General features: G+C 45.0%; 1 protein-coding gene across 1 annotated transcript; it reads left to right on the top strand.

Moving 5' to 3' along the window:
* The first annotated feature begins 1,102 nt into the window (after positions 1-1,102).
* On the top strand, positions 1,103-27,629 carry LOC143958244 (vomeronasal type-2 receptor 26-like). Its single transcript, XM_077467762.1, has 5 exons — positions 1,103-1,229; positions 2,104-2,166; positions 23,323-23,385; positions 23,495-23,545; positions 26,613-27,629. The coding sequence occupies exons 1-5, from the start codon at positions 1,103-1,105 to the stop codon at positions 27,518-27,520; spliced, it is 1,212 nt and encodes a 403-aa protein (XP_077323888.1). The 3' UTR covers positions 27,521-27,629.

Genomic DNA, 27,629 nt, shown 5'->3' on the forward strand with positions numbered 1-27,629 from the left:
GTCAGATCCCTCTATCACGGTGCAGGTGTCATTGCTGTATGTCACGCTGCTGATGTCAGTGCTCTCTATCACGGTGCTGGTGTCAGTGCTGTATATCACGGTGCTGGTGTCAGTGCTTTATGTCACGCTGCTGATGTCAGTGCTCTCTATCATGGTACTGGTGTTAGATCACTCTATCACAGTGCAGGTATCATTGCTGTATGTCACGCTGCTGATGTCAGTGCTCTCTATCACAGTGCTGGTGTCAGATCACTCTATCACGGTACAGGTGTCATTGCTTTATGTCACGCTGCTGATGTCAGTGCTCTCTATCACGCAGCTGGTGTCAGATCACTCTATCACGGTGCAGGTGTCATTGCTGTATGTCACGCTGCTGATGTCAGTGCTGTATAGCACGGTGCTGGTGTCAGTGCTGTATATCACGGTGCTGGTGTCAGTGCTGTATATCACGGTGCTGGTGTCATTGATGTATGTATGTATCGGCCGCGTTCGCGAAACGTCCCGTCGGAAGTTCGTCCATCACTAGTCACCGGTTTCACTAATTCCAACAGTTGCTCCAATGCTGCCTTCCTCTTTAGCTTTTTGGAGTATTCTCTGTTTTTGACTTGCCAGAGACAAGGCAGCTCCCTGTACATGTCTATGAAATTTGGCAGGAAGTCTGGGTCAGTAAATTTATCAATTTTCTCTGCAAGACACAACACAAGACAAACCCTAATGTCAGGCTAAAGTCTCCTAATCTTGTCCCAATATGAGCCTCAATCTATAAACAGTCTAGCCCCCTAACCACTAATGCCCCAAGTTAAAATTGTTCATTTTCAAATTGTTCAAATTCATTTGCATGATCGGCTCATACTCTACTCGGTCCTCCACTCACAGGCCATACGTATGACGCGCGTGTTATGTTTTAGTTACCCTGCGCATGCATGAAACTCCGCCCCTGACCTTCTTTATAGTGTATTCCCTGCCGCTTCTCTTTCAGCGCAGTGGGAGAGCACATGGCAGAGAGACAACAGGAGCATGCAGAGAGCAGCAACGAGAAGGAAAACCCAGAGAAAGAAATATCCAGGGCGTGAGATAAGGCCTCAAATTTGTCCTTGTAGAGATGGGGGAGATTGTGGACATCTTGAACAGGGCTGACTATGATGGGAAGTATGGACCGTACAGCAATCCAAATGTGAGAAAGTCCAAGATCATGACTAAAGTTGTGAGAAGTCTGCACAAGAAATGTGGTACGACGATCCAAGGAGCAATTGAAGAAAAGCTGGTCAGACCTGAAATTGAGGGAGTACAATCAGTACAGAAGGATCAAGAAAGTGCTGCAAAAGAGTAAGTATTTGTTGTGTGTTCCTATTATTATTATTATTACTTTAGTGCTGCTCCATGTGCTTTTCTTTACTGTTGTACAGTTTAAAATGGCGCGTTTCAGGTTTGTGGGCACAGTAATCGTTCATAGTAAACATTGTTCGTTAAACCACTAATACAATGTTTTTGGCAGATGCAGGTTAACTAAATTTTTTCATTCCTATTTTTATTAAAATACGTTTAGTACATTGTTGTCTAGATGGGTTTGTAACTAGAATGAAATGAAAACTTGATTCAGTGTAAGGAGAGGACACTCAGCAGCAGGAGCACTAGTGTGGGACACCAGAACAACCTTTTTAGGGTGTCCCCTGCAGGTGCTCAGGTGGATACTAAGGGTCTCTCCATGTGTGAAATTTTAACAAAAAAGGTAAGTATTCCAGCTTTGGAAAGGGAAAAAAAAAACATGTTTTTAGCTTGGAACTCTGCCAAAACAGACAACTGTACAACACTTCCAAGCAATGTTTCATATTACTATTTCTTGCCTCAAATATCTGTGTGCTAAGCATACCCTTTTTTGTGTTCACATAGGGGAGAAAAGAATCGGGACATCTGAGGACACCAGGAACCCCACTACTTGTGAAGAAGGGGAACACCCCACACACCATGAAGAAGATATGGAGGGAGAGGTTTATGAAGTGGGAAAAATAGTGACCACAACAGGTCAGTGTCTGGGACCACAGATTTAGATAATAGATGTATGCCTGCATATTTATAATACATTGTGTGTTGTTTTATTTTTAGGTGATGTGGATGTTGTGGAAGTAGACACTAATTTCAACAGTGCAAGTACACAGATCCTCATCGGTGAGATCATGGTGTGCAATAGGGATTTAGAGATGGTCAAGCAAAATGTCAAAAAAAAAAAAAATGCCAACATCATTGATGTTTTAGGCGGAATCTAAAACCAACAAAAATTGAAAATTTGTTTGTCTCATTTTATATTTTTGCCAAAGTTTTTAAGTAGTTTAAAAGCCAAATTTTGAAGATGCACACAGTGTGTCAACATGTGCTATCTGCCATCATGGGATATAAATGTATGCATTTTGTGTGTGCAACCCATTCCTCGCAACTAAAGTAGATGAGAGGAAGGTGTTGCACCGCCAAAACACGTCCATTGATATCCCATGATGGGAGCTAGAACATGTTGAAATTAGGCATGGGGTCAGGAGGGAAGTCCATATTTTGACTGCCAATTTGTGTGCATCTTCAAAATTTGGCTTTTACAGGTGTGACATCATCACATCTGATGAAGGCAAGATCAACACAGTTTTGACATACTAATGTCTCATATGGTCTTCACTTTATCAAAGTTGAACTTTGTAAGTTCCTGAGTTGTGTATGTTATGGTTTTACACATGCCTGTTTAGCCAAATCAAGGCTATATCTACTGTCAAACATAAATGTTAGAAAACTAAAGATGTTGGTTTATTAAAACCCTGCTTTGTGGGGGCAAGCCAGGATTGCCAGGTTCAAGAGCCATCATAGTTGTTGGATCCAGTAAACCAGCCTCAGTCCCAACTGAGGACATACTTTGCTGCATTTTTGAGCAAAAAGTTATGTAAAATGCAGAAGCATAGAATTATGTGATTGAGTTTATATTCCGCCTTATAAAAGCTGTGAGGAATAGGCAGAACTGGCTGGACATTATTCCAAAGGCATTCTCCACCACTCTTCTGGCTCTGGCCAGCCGGTAATTAAAAACCCTCTTGTCCGTGGTGAGGGTCTTCATCGGGAATGGCTGCAGAAGATAGTCCCCCAGTGCAAATGATTCATCCGCTATGAAGATGAATGGGAGTCCCACCACATTATCTTCCGGAGGTGGCAACTTTAAGCTGCCATTCTGGAGCCGTCTGTAAAACTCCATCTGGGAGATGACTCTACCATCCGACATCCAGACATTTTCCCTATGTCCACGTACAAAAACGTGTACGTCGCCGACACCACGGCTAATAAAATTTTACTACTATACCCTTTATAATTATAATTGTATGACCCCGAGTTTGGGGGTGGAATTATGCAGACATGTTTCCCATCTATTGTCTCACCGCAGTTGGGGAAGTCCCACTGCTGGGAAAACTGTGAGGCCACATACTGCCATTCCTATGGGTTTGAAGGAAACTGTGGAGTCGAACAAGAAAAAAAATAGTACTTCTGCATATAACATGCAAGCAGATTAGACACAGACATTCTTGGCCAACATAAGTATAACCTTTATTGAAATTATTATAATGGCCCATTGTAAAACATTTTTGGGGGTAAGGTTTTGGACAGGTAATCCTCTCCACTTCATTGAGAGCTAAATGCATAAATAATGTGTGTTACTTTGGCCAGACCCTCCTACTTCCACTATTGGCAGCCCTCTGGACAGGTAAGAAGTGTCATAATCCAAAAATAGGAAAACACACTGTCCAAATGGAAGAACATTTTCACATTCTGCAATTATCTATCAACATAATAGGAGAACAAAACTTTAAACAGTACCATTTGAAAGTATTCAGGCAGGCCCTTGCACTACATGCTTTGGTGAATTCATTCATAAATATGACCACAAAAGAGATAGGTATAGTGTGTACGGGTTTGGCAAGGTCAGCAGATAGAGTATTGGTATCGGTTGACATAATGGTTGGGGGGGAGGAAGGGTTCCAAATGACTTTAGGCCACAAAAAAAAGCCTCTTGCACTTGGACACATTTTAGGGGGTATTTAGCATAAGCACTAAAATGTAGCTGACTAAAAACATTCTTAAGTGACTAGGCTAGGTGTGTGTGGGCCCATCATAGCATGCTGAGGAGATTAGTGAAGGCAAATATGCATGAAGGACAAAAATGGAGCATTAAAAAAGACATTCACAGCATATTACAATCATGGTAATTAGGGAATGATGAAAAAAAATACAAAACATTAGCAAAAATTAAATACATAGAATGTGATATTAAAGGATGAATCTTACCTTAACCACTTAAGCCCCGGACCATTTTGCTGGTCAAAGACCAGACCACTTTTTGCGATTCGGCACTGTGTCGCTTTAACTGACAATTGCGCGGTCATGCGACGTGGCTCCCAAACAAAATTGACGTCCTTTTTTCCCATAAATAGAGCTTTCTTTTGGTGGTATTTGATCACCCCTGCGGTTTTAATTTTTTTGCGCTATAAACAAAAATAGAGCGACAATTTTGAAAAAAAAACATATTATTTTTTTACTTTTTGTTATAATAAATATCCCCCAAAAATTTATAAAAAAACATTTTTTTTCCTCAGTGTAGGCCGATACAAATTCTTCTACAAATTATTGGTTAAAAAAAAATCCCAATAAGCGATTATTGATTGGTTTGCGCAAAAGTTATAGCGTTTACAAAATAGGGGATAGTTTTATGGCATTTTTATTAATATTTTTTTTTTACTAGTAATGGCGGCGATCAGCTATTTTTATTGTGACTGCGACATTATGGCAGACACATTGGACATTTTTGACACATTTTTGGAACCACTGTCATTTATACAGCAATCACTACTATATAAATGCAGTGATTCCTGTGTAAATGACACTGGCAGGGAAGGGGTTAACCAGTAGTGGTGGCAGGTGGCAGTGTAAGGGTTAAGTGTTCCTAGGGGTGTGTTACTAAGTTTGGGGGGGCTGTGCTTTCATTTAGTGAACACTGATCTCTGCTCCAATCACATAGAGCCGAGATCAGCGTCACTAGTTGTTAGGCAGAATGGGGAAATGCTGTTTACAATGGCATTTCTCCATTCAACTGCCCCATGAGTCGATCACGGGAATGCCTGCGGCGATCGAGTCAGCGGAACCCGCGACCGGACTCATTGGGGGTTCTGACCGGCATGCGAGCGTGCCGCCGGCAGCGCGCTCGTGATGGCAGGGCGGCAAATTTAAAGGTACGCCCATTTGCCTGCCCGTGCCATTCTGCCGACGTACATCGGCGTGCGCCGGTCGAGAACCAGTTAATATAGTCCTTCTGCAGGACCTGTATGATGGCAGAACAGGTCTTTGGAATAATGATTGCCAGAGGCTGGGGGGAGATTGCAGTCATAAACGTGATATCCTGGAGACTTCTCCCCATCGCCAAGTACCACAAGGTGGTGACAAGCCTCTGCTCGGGAGTGATGGCATGCCACATGCAGGTGTCCTGCTTCGTAATATAAGGGGACAGGAAAGCCAGCAGATGGTGAAAAGCAAGGTCTGTCATCCGGAGATAATTCCTAGAATCATCAGGATTATTCTCCCACAACAAAGGCTTGTGCGAGAATTGGTCACGCTGGTGCAACCAATTCTTTGTCCATGAACTCCTCCTCGCCCTGTTCATGGACTGTACTTGGGTCAAAGCAAGAACTCCAATACCAAGCCCAAGCACAGCATGAACTCTATGACGAGTACCCGAAATATTGCTTGAAAATGGTTGGCTGCTCAGAATGAACTGACAGAATGCACTGAAAATCAGAAAGGACCTGAAAAGAATGTTCTGAAAATCAGAAACAAGTGGACAAGAACACACTGAGAAATAGAAGCAAACTATTAAATAGAACTCACTGAAAGACAGGAATGAACTGACAACATGCACTGAAGAACAGATACGAACCCACAATCACAAACTGAAGAGCAGAAACAAACCTAAAAGCGCAAGGCTGAAAAGCACGAATAGTCTTTCACCAAACTTCCACTAACACAAAATAAACATGAGATGATCAGAAGGAGCCCAAAGGGTGGTGCACTGGCTATTGAACTTCCTTCCACGTTCTTGACGTTTGGAATTTCAACATTTGTGTGACCGTGTGTATGCAAGACAAGTTTGAGCCAACATCCTTCGGAAATAAAAATCTACGGTTTTGTTGTCAGAAAATCTGATCGTGTGTATGGGGCATTGTAATTACACCCAAAACACATACTGCTATACCTCCTGGGTATATGGATACCACATTTGTGATACAATTTCAATTGCTAGATGTATAGAGAGGCACAAAATCCAAGGAGCACCATTGGGTCCCTGAAGTGCCAGGACAGGAGAAACACCAACAAAATCATCACATTTTGGAAAGAAAACACTACAATGTATTTTTGCATGGTGTTTTGAAAAGTTAATTTTTTTGACAAAATGACATTGCACATGGTATTTTTTTTTTAACATGTCACCAGAGCAGTGCAGTGTCACCATAGTAATGTGGTACTGCTGGGGGGTGATAGGTATTTTTTTTAAAAAGAACATGATTGCTTATACAATCATGTACACTGTATAAGAAATAATTTCTAACTGTGTTTGGCATCAATCATGATGCAATTGTTTCCTACTGTAATAGCTCTTGATTGGCTGCAGCTATCACATAGTACATTGTTGCTGTGATTTGCCTTGAACCATGTACTTGTTGTGAGCAATCATGATTGACAGATATTGTTTACTACTGCTGACTGTGATTGCTAGGAACACCCAATCTAGGAGGCCATATGGGTACATCCTTCTAGAATAACACTTATCTCACCAGGATGTAAATATACAGTGGTTAGGCAGGAAAGGTTAGGTTAAGATGTCCTTAATGATGCCCTGTGGGAAGGTGAAAGGTGTTGATGCAATTTCCAGTTTTGAGTCCAAACAACTTAATTTCCGGTTGTTGGTGGAACGCACGCCACCAGCAGCGTTTCCTATTGTACTCTCTTGCCATTACATGCTTGATATTACCTATGTTTTTGAAAGTACACATTTTTAATCTGCACAATAAACTATTTGCCAAACAATACTTCAGTATCAGACCCCTCTTTTGTGTCTGTTTTGCACTATTATCCACGCATAACTGTTATGATATGGGAGATCTTCTCTGTATCCTGAAGTGAATCCGCCATCCCTGGGCCAACACTCTAAGCCTGTACGACTCCTAGACTGAAAAGCTAGGGGTCCGTTCCATCCAGTGAGTGGGGACCAGGAGTGGGTGTGGCGCAGATTGAATTTTGGAGCACTATTGTACTTTATCGATTGGAGCACATCGTTCACTATTACATGGATGTTCACTTATCGATTAATTGTTTTCACTTATGTATTTGTTTATTGATATTTTTTGCACTATTGTGAGCATTGTAATTTAGCAATTTTTCAAATTTAAGTTAATAGTTTGGCACCCAAAAATGTTAAATGAAGAGCAGGAGATATACATTCTGTTCTAGAAAGCCAGATCATTGCTGGTATTTAAGGATGAGCCGAACACCCCCTGAATTGGTTCTCGTCAGAACATACTGAACAGTAGGGATGAGCTTGGTGTTCGAGTTGAACATATGTTCGACTCGAACATCGGCTGTTCGCACGTTCGGCAAATACCGAACGTTATGGGCTGTTCGTGCCAAATTCGTGTGGCGCTCACGGCCCACAATGCACTGCGCCATCGCAGAGCATTGCTGGCTCATGATTGGCCAAGCATGCACTGTGACCCTGCATTCTTGGCCAATCACAGTGCCAGCAGCGAGGAGAGCCATAATTGGCCACAGGCAGAATGCCTGTGGCCAATTATAGCTCAGGGGGTTTAGTACACGCCCCACACTATATAAGGCTGCCAACACGGCGGCCTTGTGTAGTGTGTTCTGGCGTGCAGGGAAAGAAGGATGGGCAGGGACAGTTTGTTCTTTTCTCAGGCATCTGCAGGAGTTAGTGGGTGTTGTGTGCCTCCAGTGCAGTATACACCTGTATCTACCCCTTTATTTCTGGTGTTCTCTAATACAGTCATCTGCAGGAGTTAGTGGGTGTTGTGTGCCTCCAGCACAGCATACACCCATATCTACCCTTTATTACTGTTGTTCTCTAATACAGCCATCTGCAGGAGTTAGTGGGTGTCGTGTGCCTCCAGCGCAGCATACACCTGTATCTACCCTTTATTGCTGGTGTTCTATAATAAAGGCATCTGCAGGAGTTAGTGGGTGTTGTGTGCCTCCAGCACAGTATACACCTGTATCTACCCTTTATTGCTGGTGTTTCATCATACAGGCATCTGCAGGAGTTAAGCCGCGTACACACGTAGCCGTTTGTCCGAGGTACTTAGTCTGGCGGACTTCCGAACGGGCTACTTGCCCACACACGGCACTTTTTCAGCAGACTAATACGGCGCACTAAGTCCGCCGTACTATCCGCCCTACTTTTGAAATGAACGGACTCGCCCACACACGCGGAGGAAAGTCCGCTCATTTCGAGTGCGTCTCCAGGTAGACGGGGCCCGCGAAGGAGACGCTGCTGGCCCGCCACCTGGTATGGACTTAAAGGGGAACCCCAACGCCGAAAAAAATCGGCGTGGGGGTCCCCCCAAAGTCCACAACAGACCCTTGTCCGAGAACGCTACCCGGCCGGCCAGGAAAGGAGGGGCAAGCGAACGCCCCCCCTCCTGAGCCGTATCAGGCCGCGTGCCCTCAACATGGGGGGGTGCCTTGGGGAAGGGGGGGCCGCGCGGCCCCCCCACCCCAAAGCACCTTGTCCCCATGTTGATGAGGACAAGGGCCTCTTCCCGACAACCCTGGCCGTTGGTTGCCGGGGTCTGCGGGCAGGGGGCTTATCGGAATCCGGGAGCCCCCTTTAATAAGGGGGCCCCCGGATACCGGCCCCCCATCCTATGTGAATGAGTATGGGGTACAATGTACCCCTACCCATTCACCTGTCAAATAAAGTACAAAAAAAAACACAACACACAAGATAAAATAATTTATTGCACAGCTCCGGGGGTCTTCCGTCTTCAGGTGTCTTCTCGCCGGACTCCTCCACTATCTTCTTGTAGCTCTATTACTAGCGGAGGAGCCCGGCATTCTTCCTCATCGCCGCGGCCTCTTCTTCCGACTTCGGGGGTCTTGTCCCCCTCTTCGGTTCTTCTGCCGGGCCACCGCGCCTTCTTCTAGTTCTTTTACAGGCGGTGGCCCGGTCTTCTATCGCTGCCGCTGTCCCCGCCACCTTCCGTTCTTCTGTTCTTCTCTTCTTCTTCTTCTTCAGATGTTGCCTCGCCGAGTCCTCCGCTCACAATTACGGGGACCGGGCACGCGGCGACTTATATAGGGACAAGGGGCGGGGTCTTCGGTGGATGTCACATGGGTTCATGTCACATGGATTGATGTCACATGGTGACCCCACCCCCTTATGATGTCACAGTCCCGGAGGATGCTGGGACTGTCGCCATGTGACATGAACCCATGTGACATCCACCGAAGACCCCGCCCCTTGTCCCTATATAAGTCGCAGCGTGCCCGGTCCCCGTCATTGTGAGCGGAGGACTCGGCGAGGCAACATCTGAAGAAGAAGAAGAAGAGAAGAACAGAAGAACAGAAGAACGGAAGGCGGTGGGACAACGGCGGCGATAGAAGACCGGGCCACCGCCTGTAAAAGAGCTAGAAGAAGGCGCGGTGGCCCGGCAGAAGAACCGAAGAGGGGGACAAGACCCCCGAAGTCGGAAGAAGAGGCTGCGGCGATGAAGAAGAATGCCGGGCTCCTCCGCTAGTAAAAGAGCTACAAGAAGATAGCGGAGGAGTCCGGCGAGAAGACCCCCGAAGACGGAAGACCCCCGGAGCTGTGCAATAAATAATTTTATCTTGTGTGTTGTGTTTTTTTTTTTACTTTATTTGACAGGTGAATGGGTAGGGGTACATTGTACCCCATACTGATTCATATAGGGTGGGGGGCCGGTATCTGGGGGCCCCCTTATTAAAGGGGGCTCCCGGATTCCGATAAGCCCCCTGCCCGCAGACCCCGACAACCAACGGCCGGTGTTGTCGGGAAGAGCCCCTTGTCCTCATCAACATGGGGACAAGGTGCTTTGGGGTGGGGGGGCGCGCGGCCCCCCCTTCCCCAAGGCACCCCCCATGTTGGGGGCACGCGGCCTGGTACGGCTCAGGAGGGGGGGGGGCGTTCGCTCGCCCCTCCTTTCCTGGCCGGCCAGGTAGCGTGCTCGGACAAGGGTCTGTTGTGGACTTTGGGGGGACCCCCACGCCGATTTTTTTCGGCGTTGGGGTTCCCCTTTAAGTCCATACCAGGTGGCGGATCCAGCGGCGTCTCCTTCTCGGGTCCCGCCTAACTTGCAGACGCGCTCGAAATGAGCGGACTTTTCTCCGGGCGGGAAAAGTCTGCTCATTTCAAAAGTACGGCGGACTGGCACACACACGGCCGGAATGTCCGCCGAAATGCGAGTCCGGCGGGAAGATTGGAGTGCAAAACTTCTTTCTAAGTCCGCCGTACTTTCGGGTCAAAAAATATACTGGAGGCTACACACGGGGGGATTGTCTGGCGGACTTGAGTTTGCCGGACTTTTCCACCCGCTTGTTTGATCGTGTGTATGCGGCATTAGTGGGTGTTGTGTGCCTCCAGCACAGCACAATATACACATGTATCTACCCTTTATTGCTGGTGTTCTCTAATACAGCCATCTGCAGGAGTTAGTGGGTGATGTGTGCATCCAGCACAGCACAGCATACACCTGTATCTACCCTTTATTGCTGGTGTTCTATAATAAAGGCATCTGCGGGAGTTAGTGGGTGTTGTGTGCCTCCAGCACATCACTGTATAAACCTGTATCTACCCTTTATTGCTGTTGTTTTCTAATACAGCCAAACTTCAGGAGTTAGTGGGTGTTGTGTGCCTCCAGCACAGTATACACCTGTATCTATCCTTTATTTGCTGGTGTTCTATCATACAGGCATCTTCAGGAGTTAGTGTGTGTTGTGTGCCTCCAGCACAATATACACTACCCAATTGCTGGTTTTCCAATCTCCCTGCAGGCCATTACTATGTCTGGAAGGCCAACAAGGAGAAGCAGGCAAGCGCGAGCCAATAAAAGAGTGCAAGCAGGCTCTGTGTCTAGAGACAACAGTGCTGGTCGTGGACACGGTGCAGCGTCATCAGCACGTGGCCATGGGACACACTTGTCCTTATTTTCGGCAGCTGGACATGTTGAGCCGCATCATGCCGAAGACTTGGTAGAGTGGATGACCAAGCCCTCTTCATCCTCCTCATCCTTGCTAACCCAGGCTCAGGGTACTAGCAAGGTAGCTGTCAACACATCCTCTTCCCTCATCTCAATGTCATCATCAGTCACTCCTTCCCTAGGCCCACCATGTCCTCCTGAGGAGTCCCCCGAACTGTTTGAGCACAGTGTTGGGTACATGCTCCAGGAAAATGCCCAGTGTTTTGAAGACTCTGATGATGATACCCAGCTAGATGAAGACAGTAGTGTGAGTGCAGAGAGAGGGGATGCTCAAGAAGGACAGCAATCTGGTAGTCATATTCCACCAGCTGCAGCATACTGCCAAGTTTGCTCCAGTGATGAAGAGGGAGGGGATGATGAGGTCACTGACTCCACGTGGGTGCCTGATAGGAGAGAGGAGGAGGAGGAGGAGGCACATCTCCAAAGAGGCAGGATGCCCTCCAGGGGCCAGCTTAGGGGCAGCACACCGACTGAATAACACTGCAGAGCTCTGCCTGTGCAGGGCGATGCCTCTGCGCGTTATTCCAAAAGTTCTTTGGTGTGGGCCTTTTTTGAGACGAGTGCATCAGATCTCACCGCTGCTTTTTGCAACATATGTCTCAAGTGTATCTCGCGTGGCCAAAACATCAGCCGCGATGGGCACCACATGCTTGACCAGACATATGTTGACCTGCCATGCAGCTCGTTGGCAAGCGTACCTTAAAGACCCATACCAAAGAACAAAGCGGACCTCTCCTTGCTCCTCATCAGCTGGGATCTCCAACCCCACTAGACCTTCAGTCCTCTCGGAAACCTGCACTGAGAGGAATGAAGGTGTAGAATTAGGTGTGTCACAGCCAAGTACTTGCGGGCACTCTGCTAGCAGTACACCCACATCCAAATGTAGCAGGCAAATTTCCCTGCCCCAGCTACTGGACCATCAAAAGAAGTTCACTCCCAGCCATCCACATGTCCAGCGGTTGAATGCTAGCTTGGCTAAATTGCTAGCACTTCAACTGCTGCCTTTTCAGTTGGTAGACTCTGCCCCCTTCCGTGAGTTTGTGCAATGTGTGGTTCCTCAGTGGCAGGTCCCCAAACGCCACTTTTTCTCATGGAATGCGATTCCTGCTCTCTACCGGCATGTGGAAGGCAATGTCCATGCCTCTCTGGACAGTGCGGTCAGCGGTAAGGTACATATTACCAATGACTCATGGTCCAGCAGGCATAGACAGGGACGTTACCTATCTTTCATGGCCCATTGGGTCACTCTTCTGGCAGCTGGGAAGGATGCAGGACAAGGTGCAGTAGTGTTGGAGATTGTTTCGCCACAGTGCCTCCAAAATGCTATTACTGGTTGTGACACACCTCTCTCCTCCACCCCCTCCTCTTCTTCTTCCTCCATGGCCTCTTCCAGTGCTCTGTCCTCGGAATCAGCGGTGCTCTTTATGCATTCAAGGGGCTATGCAATTACGCAGGCAAAAAAGATGCCATGCCGTGCTTGCGCTGGTTTGTTTGGGGGACAGGAGCCACACTGGGGCAGATATTTTGTCAGCTCTGCAGGGGCAGAGGTGGTTGACGCCACGCCAGATTAAGCCAGGAATGATGGTTTGCGACAATGGCACCAACCTCCTCTCTGCCATCTGACAGGGACAACTGACCCATGTGCCCTGTGTGGCTCACGTCCTTAACCTGGTGGTGCAGCAGTTCTTGGGCAGGTACCTGGGCTTACAGGATGTCCTGAGGCAGGCCAGGAAAGTCTGTGTGCATTTCCACCGATCATTTAATGCCAGTGCTCGGCTGGCTGAGCTCCAAAAGGAGTTGAATCTGCCCAAGAACCGCCTTATATGTGACATGCCCACCAGGTGGAACTCAACTTTGGCCATGCTGCAGCGGCTGCACACGCACCAGAGGACCATCAATGAGTACCTGTGCGACTACGGCACCAGGAGAGGGTCAGGGGAGCTTGTTTTTTTCTCACCACGCCAGTGGGGCATGATCAGGGATGCATGCACTGTCCTGTCACTGTTTGAGGAGGCCACAAGGATGGTGAGCAGTGACAGTGCATGCATCAGTGACACTGTACCTCTTGTCCACCTGTTGGAGCATACACTGTGTAGAATAATGGACAGGGCACTTGTGGCAGAACAGAGGCAGGAAGAGGAGGACTTCCTTGCCTCTCAAGGTCCCCTTTATCCAGACAGTGTTCCTGCTGTCCCACCCTTCACACAGGAAGAGGACGAGGAGGAGGAGGGGGAGGAAGAGGAGGATGATTGTGTCAGCATGGAGGTGGAGCCTGGCACTCAGCATTAGCAGTCTTTTAGGGATGATTTACAGTCCCAAGAAACCCGTGGACTTCTACGTGGCTGGGAGGAGCTGGCTGCGGATCATGTTGTCCTTAGTGACCCAGAGGACTCCGGACCAAATGCCTCAGCTAACCTATGCTGCATGGCCTCCCTGATCCTGCAAAGCCTGCGGAAGGATCCTCGTATTCTTCAGATCAAGGAGAGAGACCATTACTGGCTGGCCACTATCCTAGATCCACAGTACAAGGGTAAGTTTGCGGACCTTATCTTGCCATCGCAGAGGATGAGACATCTCCGGGAGGCCTTGCAGAAAGGTCTGTGCAATGCGTTCCCAGAGACTGGGGGATTACAAACTCCTGGTCCTGGACAACGTGTTGCTGAGGCTTCAGTCAGTCATAGAAGGAGCGGTGGAGAAGGTGGACATCTGACCGATACATTCAGACAATTTTTTAGTCTGCAGCCCCAAGGTATGATCAGTTCCAGTAACCATTGCCAGCGTCTGATTTACATGGTGCATGAATACCTAGGGGCAAGGATAGACTTGGACACCTTTCCCACCGAAAATCCTCTGGCTTACTGGGTCTTGAGGATGGATCACTGGCCAGAGCTTGCACAGTATACAACTGAGCTACTGGCCTGTCCTGCATCCAGCGTTCTTTCGGAGCGCACCTTCAGTGCTAGGGGCTTTGTTATCGATCACAGGGTGCGCCTGTTCACTGACTCAGTTGATCGACTGACCTTTATAAAGATGAATCCGTCTTGGATCACCACCAGCTACCAAGCACCTGAAGCTGATGTAACCAAATAATTTTGGTATCTGGGGGCTGATATCTTGGAAGAACATTTTTGGTTCTGGGTGATGCCACCAGCCCAATTTTTCAGCCCATTGTTTAACAGGGGCATGTAATACAATTTTTGATGCAATGCTTTGCAGCAGGGCTCATTCCTGCACTCCAACTAGAGTATATGGGAGAGGTTGCAGTGTTGTGGCACCAGCACCAGTGCCTAGGGCCCAATTTTTTAGCACCTGTTTAACAGGGGCATGTAATACAATTTTTGATGCAATGTTTTGCAGCAGAGCTCATTCCTCCACTCCAACTAGAGTATATGGTAGAGGTTGCAGTGTTGTGGCACCAGCACCAGTGCCTAAGGCCCAATTTTTCAGCCTCTGTTTAACAGGGGCATGTAATACAATTTTTGATGCAATGCTTTGCAGCAGGGCTCATTCCTGCACTCCAAATAGAGTATATGGGAGAGGTTGCAGTGTTGTGGCACCAGCACCAGTGCCTAAGGCCCAATTTTTCAGCCCCTGTTAACTGGGGTGTGTAATTACAATTTTTGATGCAATGCTTAGCAGCAGGGCTCATTCCTCCACTCCAACTAGAGTATATGGTAGAGGTTGCAGTGTTGTGGCACCAGCACCAGTGCCTAAGGCCCAATTTTTCAGCCCCTGTTTAACTGGGGCGTGTAATTACAAGTTTTGATGCAATGCTTAGCAGCAGGGCTCATTCCTGCACTCCAAATAGAGTATCTGATAGAGGTTGCAGTGTTGTAGAACCAGCAAGCAGTGCCTAAGGCCCAATTTTTCAGCCCCTGTTTAACAGGGGCATGTAATTACAATTCTTGATATAATATTTTACAGCAGGGCCCGTTCCTGTGCCCACCAAGAGTAACTGTGAGGACTTATAGTGTTGTGGCACCAGCACCACCACCGCAACCACCAAAGGCCCAATTTTTCTACCACTGTTCAACAATGGCATGTAATTACAATTCTTGATAAAATTGTTCACATCAGGGCTCTCCAACTGGGGTGTGTAATTACAATTTTTGATGCAATGCTTAGCAGCAGGGCTCATTCCTGCACTCCAAATAGAGTATCTGGGAGAGTTTGCAGTGTTGTGGCACCAGCAAGCAGTGCCTAAGGCCCAATTTTTCAGCCCCCGTTTAACAGGGGCATTTAATTACAATTCATGATATAATATTTCACAGCAGGGCCCGTTCCTGTGCCCACCAAGAATAACTGTGAGGACTTATAGTGTTGTGGCACCAGCACCACCACCGCAAACACCAAAGGCCCAATTTTTCTACCACTGTTCAACAGTGGCATGTAATTACAATTCTTGATATACTTGTTCACTGCAGGGCACTCCAGCGCCCACCAAGAGTCACTTTGAGGGCTTAGAGTGTTGTGACAACACCAACACCTTAGGCCCCCATTTCTGCAGAGCATATAGGGCAGGCCCCTACTTTCAAACATCCAACTTACAAACATCTCCTACTTGCAAATGTAAGGAGACAACAGGAAGTTAGATGAAAAAAGACGGATGGCAAAAAAATTATACAGGGGTGATAACCCTTCCCTATGTTTTCCAAAAATCTTAAAAATATTTTTTTTGACTGGAGCTACACTTTAAAAACGTACCAGTTCAAAATTACAAACAGATTCTACTTAACACAACAAACCTACACAGTCCCTGTCTTGTTTACACCGCCTGTATACTGCTGTTCTGAGTATATAGGGCATGGGGGCCCCACGTCTTTCCTTTTTTTAATATGGGTACGGGGTTCCCCTTAATATCCGTACAAGACCCAAAGGGGCTGGTAATGGGCAGGGGGGGCTACCCATGCCCTACCCATGCCATTTTTCTCAATGATTTTCATCCATATTGCCAGAACCAGATATTACATTAAAACCGCATATTTAAATTACTTTTTTTCAGTTAAATGTCAATTTGTGCAGGGACGGTTCTAAACACGGGAAACACGTGCCACTTCACAGGCATACTATATATATATATATAAAAAAAAGGGGGGAGCAGCAGAGCGGGACTTTGAATGAGGCACACGGAAGCTAAAAAAATCCAAATGGGTAAAAAAGACGGATTTTAATAAATTCAAATGGTCATGTAATGCATCAATTATTACATATAATCATAAATTAATTCTTTAGAATTTCATCAAAATGTACATTCCAACAAGGACTTAATAATACATACATAGAAGACTTGACATTGAATAAATACCAATTGGATATGTGACACTGAAAGTGTCACCTGAAAATAAATAATAACAAATATAGAAATAAAACAAGTCTATGGATCAAGTATGCATGTGGGTTTCTCCACATTGTATATTTGTCCACCCTTTTCCTTAGACATTTCCAAACATAGTGGTTCTCTCTATTTTTATAGGTTACCATCATGGTTTGGCTCCTGATGAGTGATAAAAAAGTCACGAAACGCGTAGAGCTGTCAACTTCCATGCTGTGTACACATCTCATAACAAAGAATGAACGTTCCAATTTTGTTTTATTTCTATATTTGTTATTATTTATTTTCAGGTGACACTTTCAGTGTCACATATCCAATTGGTATTTATTCAATGTCAAGTCTTCTATGTATGTATTATTAAGTCCTTGTTGGAATGTACATTTTGATGAAATTCTAAAGAATTAATTTATGATTATATGTAATAATAGATGCATTACATGACCATTTGAATTTATTAAAATCCGTCTTTTTTACCCATTTGGATTTTTTTAGCTTCCGTGTGCCTCATTCAAAGTCCCGCTCTGCTGCTCCCCCCTTTTTTTGATATTTTGAACCCGGGATGGAGGAGGGGTTTTGAACGGCTCCTACGTACACCTCATTTAAAGTCCCAAATACTGTTGCTCTTTATTTTTTAATATATATATATATATATATATATATATATATATATATATATGATTTAGATATAACTAGATAAACAATTTATAGTCAAAAAAAATACTAAACGTTCAAAATGCTTGTTAACGATGATAATTTCTGTCATTTGTTAAGCTGTCCTGCTATGTAAAGGAAGTCCAGTACAAGTATCCAAATGGCAAGGTCATGATTTTTAATGATAAAGGAGAACTGCCAAGCCCACTGGAGATTATAAATTGGATTACAAGAATTAAAGGTACAAATACCACTGATTGGATGCATGTGGGTCACTTTGATGGGTCCCTTTCAGAGGGTCAGCAGCTTACACTAGAACCAGAGATAATATCATGGAAAGGAGACAAGGTGAGTTACGTTCGGGAAGCTGATCCAGAACTTACAAGAAACATACTAGTTTTGACCCTAAAGTGCATCTCCAGACAAATCCTAACCCCCTTCCCCCATCCTGCTCATAGATGGCCAGCATCTTCCCTGACTCATTCCATGGTGATTAGATGAAGGTGTCAGGTCTAGCTGTGTGGATATAAGTGTCAAGATTTTTTCCCATTACTATATATATGGCGGTGGAGATGAATGCCTAAATACACAGCTCCACAGTGAGGGAGAAGAACAGAATGTTTCCAGCCCACCGGACATAATGAATCCGCACCAGCTTTACCCCAGAGCTGCTCTACAACCCGACCGACCATGTCACGTAAGTGGATGGGGAATTATACACTGAAAAAGCTTACAACCTTCATGTTCCCTCCGGAGGCACATGTTAGTGAAAATGGCGGCGGCGGCCTAGCCCAGCCAGGAGTGGCATACACTGACCTTCCCGATGATCAGCAGGGAGAACCCCCTGACTAGCAGCCCAGCTAAGGCCTGGATGCGGATGGATACACCGAACATAAGCCCACCACAGGCCTTAATCGAGTCCCAGGCCTTTAACCCGCTCCAAACCAACCAGGCCCTGCACAGCTCCATGGCATCCGTCCCCACCTCTGGGCAACCCATCATGGATACAACACTAAAAGACATGCTCATATCCCTACAATCATCATTGATGACAGACCTTTCCTCCCTATTAAAAATTAACACTGATATGCATGTTGTGGGACAAAGCGTCACTCATACAGAAAAGGGCATGACAGAATGCAAAGCCACTGTGAATGGTCTGATTGATATGTACGAGGAGGTAAAAAACTAACAGGAATGGATCCGTGCCAAGCTGGCCGACTTAGAAGACCGCTCTAGACGCAATAACGTCAAACTGAGAGGGGTCCCTAAGACTATAACACCGACAGACCTCATAGGTACCATCGTACCCGAAGCTTCACCAAAAGACATTATAATAGATAGGATCCACAGGATAGTGAAACTCTCCCATCTAGCAGCATCAGTGCCTAGAGATGTACTCATGTGAGTCAATTTTTTTTTATTTAAAAGAGAAATTGTTCTCTGAAGCAAGATCCAAATCTCCACTGCCTCGACCATACGAAGGGGTCCAACTCTTCCAAGACCTCTCCAAATACATGTTACAACTAAGACGGAACCTGAACCCCATCACCAAGGGCCTCCACAATCACAAAATATTATACAAGTGGCGCTACCCAGTGACTCTCCTCATCACCAAGAATGGCACTACCCATGTCGTTGGTGACCTACAGAAAGGGCTGAATCTTTTGCACGAATGGGGTATCATTTTGGAGCCCCCTACATCAGCCCCTCCACTACCACAACACAGAGCACCGCAATCTCGCCTAAACCATGGCTCCACGGGACCCCAACCACAGCATACTACCTGACAAAACAGGGCTAACATTGCCTATGGATAATATCCCTCACTGTTCACTGCTTAATTACTCACTTAATCTCTCTAAGTTACTAACTGTTTCCCCCCATAGCGGCTAAGCTGTTTTTAGCTTTCTTTAGTCCGTTTATGCCGCATCTATTCTTGTGTTGCTCATTTTGCACCTAACAGGGAAATTTTCAACACTTTACCTGTTGAATCAATTGTTCTGACTTGTTACCTTTTTCCACAGCTCCAGACCTGTGCCCAAAATACGGCAGAACCTCCCACTCAGTGGAATTGTAACCTCAAGTTAAACAACTCTCTTCACCACCAGCCTACTAAGACTAACTCTAAGTGTTTACCGTTTTTCATTCTTTTATTCTCCACCGTACACACCATGAGGAACCAACAATGCCAATCAACATTCTCTCTCTGAACGCCAAGGGGCTAAATCACCCGATAAAAAGACATTCCCTATGGCACACAGCCGAAAGACTTAAAAGCGATGTAATTTGTGTCCAAGAGACACACTTAATGCCCAAGTCAATTAACTTTTGCTCTAAAAACAAATATTCCCATGTCTACCATGCTACGTACACATAAAAAAAGAGGAGTCCTAATAGCTATCAAAAACAACATAGACTTCCACCTGACTCAAGAAATTTCTGACCCTCATGGTAGATATTTAATTCTACTTTGCACCATCAACAAAACTAAATACACGCTGCTAAATATATATGCCCCTAATACCCAACAGATGAAATTCATCCGGAAAACTATCTGCAAAGCTCAAGAAATAAAACAAGGACACCTTCTAATCTGTGGCGACTTCAACATGGTAGTAGACATACATATGGATACCACTTCAACAGCAAAGAAGAGAGAATCTCTCTTGCAACAATTCTACTCTCCACACCATAAATCCTATTCAAAAATAGATATGTTTCTTACAGATAAATGGTTATTACAAAAAATCAGCGCATCTGTAATTCACACCATGGCGTGGTCAGACCATGTGCCAATCTCAATCTCTATCAATGACACGGAACACCAGCAGATTACCTTTCTCTGGCGGGCCAACAATTATATACTGCAATGCCCATCCCACTCCAAACAACTCAAAGATCATCTGACAGAATACTTTGAACTTAATAATGGTTCAGTGGGTGACGCCACCGTGGTGTGGAATGCATACAAAGCTGTAATTAGAGGAGTAATAATGAAACTTAGTTCCCTTTGCAAAAAAAGAGGACGCAGCGTATTGATCACCTGACCTCACAAATAGCTAACATTGAAATACTCCATAAACCCAAACCAAACTAATTTGGCTCAATTGCTCTCACTATGACAGGAGATGAGGACACTCCTCCTCAATTCCTTTGAGCACATATAACGGAAAATTAAGGCCACCTCCTACTCTACCTCTAACAAATCGGGGAAGAAACTAGCACAATGTCTGAAAGGACGACGGGCCAAGGCAAAAATAACCCATCTATTCCATCACCACTCTAAACAGAAACTCACTAATCCTCAGGACAATGCATTTAGTGACTATTATAGTTACCTCTATAACATTAAACGAGACCTGACCACGTTCCACCCCTCACATGAACACATTGACGCATTCCTAAAACAAATCTCGCTCCCCAAATTGACTGAATTACAAATAACCTCGCCGAATGAACCCTTTACTGAACAAGAAATTCTTGCAACAATATGCTCACTACCGAAAGGGAAAGCCCCTGGGCCAGATGGCTTGACGGGGGAATACTACCAACAATATTTCAACCAACTACTCCCATACCTGACACAATTCTGCAACAATGCTGCCTCCCTCCTCTTCCATGTTCACCAACGAAACATTGAATGCTATTATTGTTACAATCCCAAAACCAGGGAAAGAACCAACCTCCCCTCAAAACTTCCATCCCATATCTCTTTTAAATCTAGATGTAAAGATTTGTGCCAAAACCATTGCTAGACCCCTGCTAGGAATAATGCCAGATCTCATCCACCAAGACCAGACCGGATTCACTAAAGGGCGACAAGTGCCAAATGCTACGAGACGTATGATAAACCTAATACACCATGCCGAAACCACCTGAACGCATTCTCTGCTACTCTCTTAAGACGCAGAGAAGGCATTCGATAGGGTGCATTGGTTGTACCTACAAAAGGTGCTCCTCAAATTTGGTTTTAGGGACCACATCTATAGAGCTACAATGGCACTCTACACCAATCTGTCAGAGCAAGTTTATTCTGCAGATATGTTATCCCAACCATTTCTTATAACGAACGACATACGCCAAGGATGCCCCCTGTCACCGTTAATATTTTACTTATTGATGGAACCCCTGGCAGAACATATACATTCAAATCCCTTGTTTACAGGTCTGACAAAAGGAAAAATCTCTCATAAAATTAGCCTTTTTGCGGACGATGTAATTCTGATTCTAACCAACCCGACCACCTCATTGGCAGAAGCACGTAAATTGCTAGAATCTGAAAAATCTCCTATTATAAACTAAACATGACTAAATCGCACATTTTAGACCTTCATCTAGATGCCACATCTAAAAATCTGCTACAGGCCCAACACCTGTTCAACTGCCCAGATAAATACATTCCCTACCTCGGGATCCAACTCACCAGATTAACCAAACAACTCTTCTCAACTAACTATAAACCTTTATTAACTAAACTACAAACAGAAGTTCAATCCATACTCAATCATGAATTATCGTGGTCAGGCAGACTTGTAGCATTTAAAATGCTCTACTGAGCACCCCCCTCGGCACTAAAGTATCCTCGGCACTACCCCCCACCATGATAGCTTCGGTCAAAGCATGGCAAACCTTGATCCACGACAGCACTAAATATCCCAAAAACCCAAAGATACCAATCCCAATAGAAACTCTGCATCATCTATCCCCTGATCTATCCCTGACCCATTGGTCCAAAAGGTCCAAATTGGTCCAAACGGGGAATCCTATCTATTCACAACCTACTCCAAGACTCCCGAATGAAATCTTTCCCACTCTTACAGGGAGAATTTAGCCTACCCACCACGGATTTCTATACCTACACCAGAGTCAAACACTGTCTTGGGAAGATACATCTACCCCTATACACAATACACCCGAAAGCATGGGAGTTCCTAACCACCCCAGCCCATACACGAAAGGGAATATCTATATTTACAATCTGCTGCACCAAAAACTTCACTTCACTAAATCAGCCCCCCATGCTCGTTGGGAGAATGACTTGGGGCGAAAGTTTACAGAACAACAATGGCAACAAGCATTACAGTCTGTCTACAAAGCCACTAAATGCTCTGCACTCTGGGAACTCACGCAGAAAATGTCCCTTAGATGGTATTCAACCCCTTCAAATCTGGCATCATTTAACTCCAATATTCATGCTGGCACTGTAACTCAACCAAAGGCGACTTATTCCATATAATGTGGAAGTGTAACCATATACAAACCTACTGGAGGAATATCTTCAAAATTTTATCGGATATAACAGATCAACAAGTAAACCCATCATTTGATTTAGCACTACTAAATCTTAACATAGACTCAATACCCCAACCTGCCAGACATGTAACCACACACATTCTGTCAGCAGCTAGATTGAACATAACAAGATAGAAAACAAAATAGAATCCCGACCATTGAACAAACATTAGACATGGTAAACCTACATTATGGATACAAAATAACTATGGCTTCTAGTGGAGGCAACATAACTAAAAGCAAAAACTCATGGTTGTTGTGGGAACAGTGGTCTGAAGCTGTGAAGTTCCTTTAACCTAGTTGATATGCAGTTAGAAGAGTCATGATATAGTAGCAAGTTAGATTTCAGTGTCCTTGCATTGCCTGAATATAGGTTGCACACTAACGAGTCACAAGCCTCGTTGCAACATAACTGCCTGACAACCTATGTTTATAGTTCTACATACTCAATCCCTGTTGGTTGACACACGTATATATAAATGTACCTGTATAGATGTACAAATTTATGTAAATGTTGCACAATGTATACGTTGTCTTTTTATGTTATTGAAAAAAACAAAACAAAACATGGAGCTACCTGGATTTCTGTGTGAGTGACTCCTAAAATGCAGTCAAATGCGGTTGATTTTCTCTTTGGACTTTTAAAGCAACGTTTATGCTTGTACTGATAGTTTTGTTGTTGTAACCTTTATAATGAAAGGATTCTGCTAGTACTCCTATATGTCTATTTCCATCTTCTAGTTCAGAGCATATACACACTAATGAAGGGCCACCTTCTGGAATGGTCCATGTGTTTCCACCAAGGTATACGGTACATGCTGCATAATTTTACACATCCAAACCTTGGCTTACCTACACTATTACATCTGTACTTTTTCTCTTGAATAGACCATATAACTCTATATTATTTCAGGTCCCAAGAGGTCAATGCTCCGAGGAATGTCTTCCAGGCTTCCGAAAATCTGTAAGGGAAGGATATCACCCATGTTGTTATAATTGTGCTCCATGTTCAGAAGGAGAAATATCAAACCATGCTGGTAAGCTTTATGTTTCTTTAAGTATAAACTCTGATATTGAATTAGAAAATAAAAACATGTAAAGTCCTTCAAAGTGATTCTGTACACACTTTACACTTTGCAAGCTGAACATCTCCCTAAATTGTATGAAATTAATGATTACTGATGGTGCCTTTCTGCACTTTTCTTCTACCTCTGATCCCTTTGGGAGTGTTGGAGGCTTTCTCAAGCAATTAACTGGAAGCTCCTTCCTTCTCCTGTCTGTCTGACAAAGCCTCCGACATATTTGTACTTATCTAAAAGATATTATCTGGAAAATGATTTCTCTGAAGAGACCAAAATTGGTAAAATATGGGAATGTCATTGTTACATACATGTTAAAGTTACAGATAGACTGTGTCATTGCCATCACTGAGGCTGGAGGTTCTTTGGTTTTCAGCAGGGCATGGTCACACTTTATTTATGACTAAAGCTTTCTTGAGATATTCAACATATACTGAATAGTGTTCCAACATTTTTTTTTGTTTTGTGCGGCTTTTAATTCATATTTATTATTACCATCTTAACTACAAAAAACTTTAAGGCAAACCACTTTCAGACTGCCCTTTAGCAGATTTACTGCTACAGAGTGGCCCTCCTGTGCAGGCTCACGTATATACATGATTCTGCACTCCCACCTGCAGGAGGTGTACGTGTCCCTCCAGCGGGCTGCTTATGGTATGTTTAATCATAGCAGAAGCCGATCTGCTGGTACTGGGTACTGGATGTCTGCTGGCAACCATTGATCATCAGTAAAACACAAAGAACCGAGATCTAAACTCTGATCTGAGATTTTTGGCGGAGGTCTGCCGGACTTTCTAAATGAACGGACTTGCCCACACACGTACTAAAATCTGTTCCTTTTGAACGTGACTTCAGGTACGACAGGACTAGAGAAGGAAGTCAATCTCGCCACTGCCATCAGCAAGATTGACACCTTGTGAGCCCCGCCGCCTGGTATGGGTTTTAAGGGTAACCCCTACACCGAAAAACGGCGTGGGGCTCCCCCCAAAGTCCATACCAGAGCCTTATCCAAGCACACAGCCCGGCCGGTCAGGAAAGGGGGTGGGGGTGAGCGAGCGTCCCCCTCCTGAACTGTTCCAAGCCGCATGCCCTCAACATGGGGAGTGGGTGCTTTGGGGAAGGGGGGCACCCTGCTGCCCCCCACCCCAAAGCACCTTGTCCCCATGTTGATGTGGACAAGGGCCTCTTCCCAACAACCCTGGCCATTGGTTGTCAGGGTCTGCAGGCGGGGGGCTTATCATAATCCAGGAGCCACCTTTAATAAGGGGGCCCCCAGATCCCGGCCCCCCACCCTATGTGAATGAGTATGGGGTACATCGTACCCCTACCCATTCACCTGAGGGAAAAAGTGTAAATAAAAAAAACACACTACACAGGTTTTTAAAGTAGTTTATTAGGCAGCTCTGGGGGTCTTCTTCCGACTTTGTGGGTCTTCTCCGTGCTTTCCGGTTCTTCTCGCTGGGCTCCTCTGCTATCTTCTGCTCTTTTGCTGCTCTTTCGCTTGAGGAGACCAGTTTTTTCCTTCATTGATATTGCCCCGGGACTGAGACTTCATAAGGGGCGGGGTCACCATGTGACATCACACGGTGACCCCTCCTTTTATGCCTATATAAGTCGGCGTGCACCGTGTCCACGGTGTTACAGGGGGAGAGAGCATCGTGTCAACATTGGAAGAAAAGAAGAAGAAGACGATGACGAAGGAGAAAGCTGAGCTCCTCCACTAGCTAAAGAGCAGCAAAAAAGCAGAAGATAGCAGAGGAGCCTGGCGATAAGAACCGGAAAGCATGGAGAAGTCGGAAGAAGATCCCCGAAGTCGGAAAAAGACCCCCGGGCGGCGACGGGGGATGATAAAGCTGGGCTCCTCCGCTAGCAAAAGAGTGGCAGAAGATGGCGTAGGATCTCGGCGAGAAGAACCGGAAAGCGCGGAGAAGTCGGAAGGGACCCCCGTAGCTTCCCCAAAGCACCCACCCCCATGTTGAGGGTATGCGGCCTGGTACGGTTCAGGAGGGGGGCGCTCACTCTTCCCCACCCCCTTTCCTGACCGGCTGGGCTATGTGCTCAGATAAGGGTCTAGCATGGACTTTGGGGGGACCCCCACGCCATTTTTCTGTGTAGGGGTTACCCTTAAAACCCATACCAGGTGACGGGGCTCGCAAGGTGTCAATCAAGGTGGAAGTGGCGAGATTGACTTCCTTCTCTAGTCCCATCGTACCTGAAGTCACGTTCAAAATGAACGGACTTTAGTCTGTGTGTGTGCAAGTCCGTTCATTTAGAAAGTACGGTGGACCAGCATACAGACGAGCGGATTGTCTGCTCGAAAGCCGAGTATGGTGGACAATTTTGAGTCAAGTCATCTTTCAAAGTCCACCGGACTTTTGGGAAGAAAAAGTCAGCTGGAGCCCACACACGATCAAATTGTCGACTAAGTCTGCTGGATAGTCTGATCGTGTGTATGTGGCATTAGTGTCACTGGTTCCCGCAAAGTGTCAAAAGTGTCAAATTGGCCGCCACAATCATAATCCCTCTATAAGTAACTGAACACTGCCATTACTAGTATAAAAAATAAAATAAAATAAAAATTACATAAATATATACCACAGTTTGTATACCGCAGTTCACATGAACCAATCAATATACGCTTATTGGAATATATTCTTTTTACCAAAAACATGTAGCAGAATACATCTTGGCTTACATTTATGAAGAAATTAGATTTTTTGAAAAATTTTTATTGAATGTGTTTTAAAGCAGATTTTTTTTCAAGATTGTTGTTTTTTTTTTGTTTATAGTGCAAAAAACAAAAAACGCAGAGGTGATCAAAAATAGCCTGGTCATGAAGGGGGGTAAATCTTCTGGAGGTCAAGTGGTTAAGGAAAAATACAGAAATAAATATTTAATACTGTCAAATAGCTACCATACCTAATGATATTTTCAATTGATTTTACTCTACAGACAGTGAACTCTGCAAGAAGTGTCCTGAAAATGAATGGCCTAACCAAGCTAAAACTATTTGTATTGACAAGGTCAATGAGTATTTATCATATGAGGAGGACATTCTAGTTTTATTTTTTTCTATAACTTCAGTCATATTTTCTACAACATCTCTCCTTATATTTGGACTATTTGTTTGGTTTCGGAGCACTCCCATAGTCAGAGCCAATAACCGGAACCTCAGCTTCATTCTGCTCCTCTCCCTCATACTGAGCTTCCTTTCTGTATTCCTGTTCCTTGGCCATCCTGTGGATATTACCTGTATGCTGCAACAAGTCACTTTTGGAATTCCCTTCACCATCTCAGCATCTTCTATCCTAGCCAAAACCATCATGGTCTTCATTGCTTTTAAAGCCACCAGACCTGGAAGCTCCTATAGCAAATGGGTGGGAGTCAAACTTCCCAATACAGTCATGTTATTCTGCTCATCCATTCAGGTTATGAATTGCATTCTCTGGTTGTCCATCTCTCCACCATTTCAGGAGTATGACATGGACTCCTATCCTGGGAAGATCCTCATTCAGTGTAATGAAGGGTCAGTTATCGGGTTCTACTCTATGTTGGGTTATATGGGGTTTCTGGCAGCTGTGAGTTTTGTTCTGGCTTTCATGGTGAGGACATTACCGGACAGTTTTAATGAGGCCAAGTACATCACCTTCAGCATGCTGGTGTTCTGCAGTGTCTGGATTGCCATGATCCCGGCCTATCTGAGCACCAGAGGGAAATACATGGTGGCTGTGGAGATATTCGCCATACTGACCTCCAGTGCTGGAATATTATTGTGTATGTTTTCTCCAAAACTCTACATTTTGCTTTTAAAACCTGAACTGAACACAAGAGGGACAATACTGGGGAAAAGAATGTTGTAAATGTAACACATTGATTCAATGTATAATGCTGTAGATCAGATTAAACAAGCTCAGTCAGATTGCTACCATCATCATTGTTATCATTATGAATGACATTATCATCAGCATT

The sequence above is a fragment of the Lithobates pipiens genome, unplaced genomic scaffold, assembly GCF_037356315.1.
Source record: "Lithobates pipiens isolate NorthernLeopardFrog02 unplaced genomic scaffold, aLitPip1_a1.2 Scaffold_6, whole genome shotgun sequence".
Lineage (NCBI taxonomy): Eukaryota > Metazoa > Chordata > Amphibia > Anura > Ranidae > Lithobates > Lithobates pipiens.

Excerpts from the sequence above, each read along its gene's own strand:
- LOC143958244 (XM_077467762.1), top strand. The coding sequence starts at position 1,103 with ATGGGGGAGATTGTGGACATCTTGAACAGGGCTGACTATGATGGGAAG. Across the intron at positions 2,167-23,322 it reads AAGTACACAGATCCTCATCG|TTCAGAGCATATACACACTA; the intron begins GTGAGATCATGG and ends TCCATCTTCTAG. Across the intron at positions 23,386-23,494 it reads GTCCATGTGTTTCCACCAAG|GTCCCAAGAGGTCAATGCTC; the intron begins GTATACGGTACA and ends ATATTATTTCAG.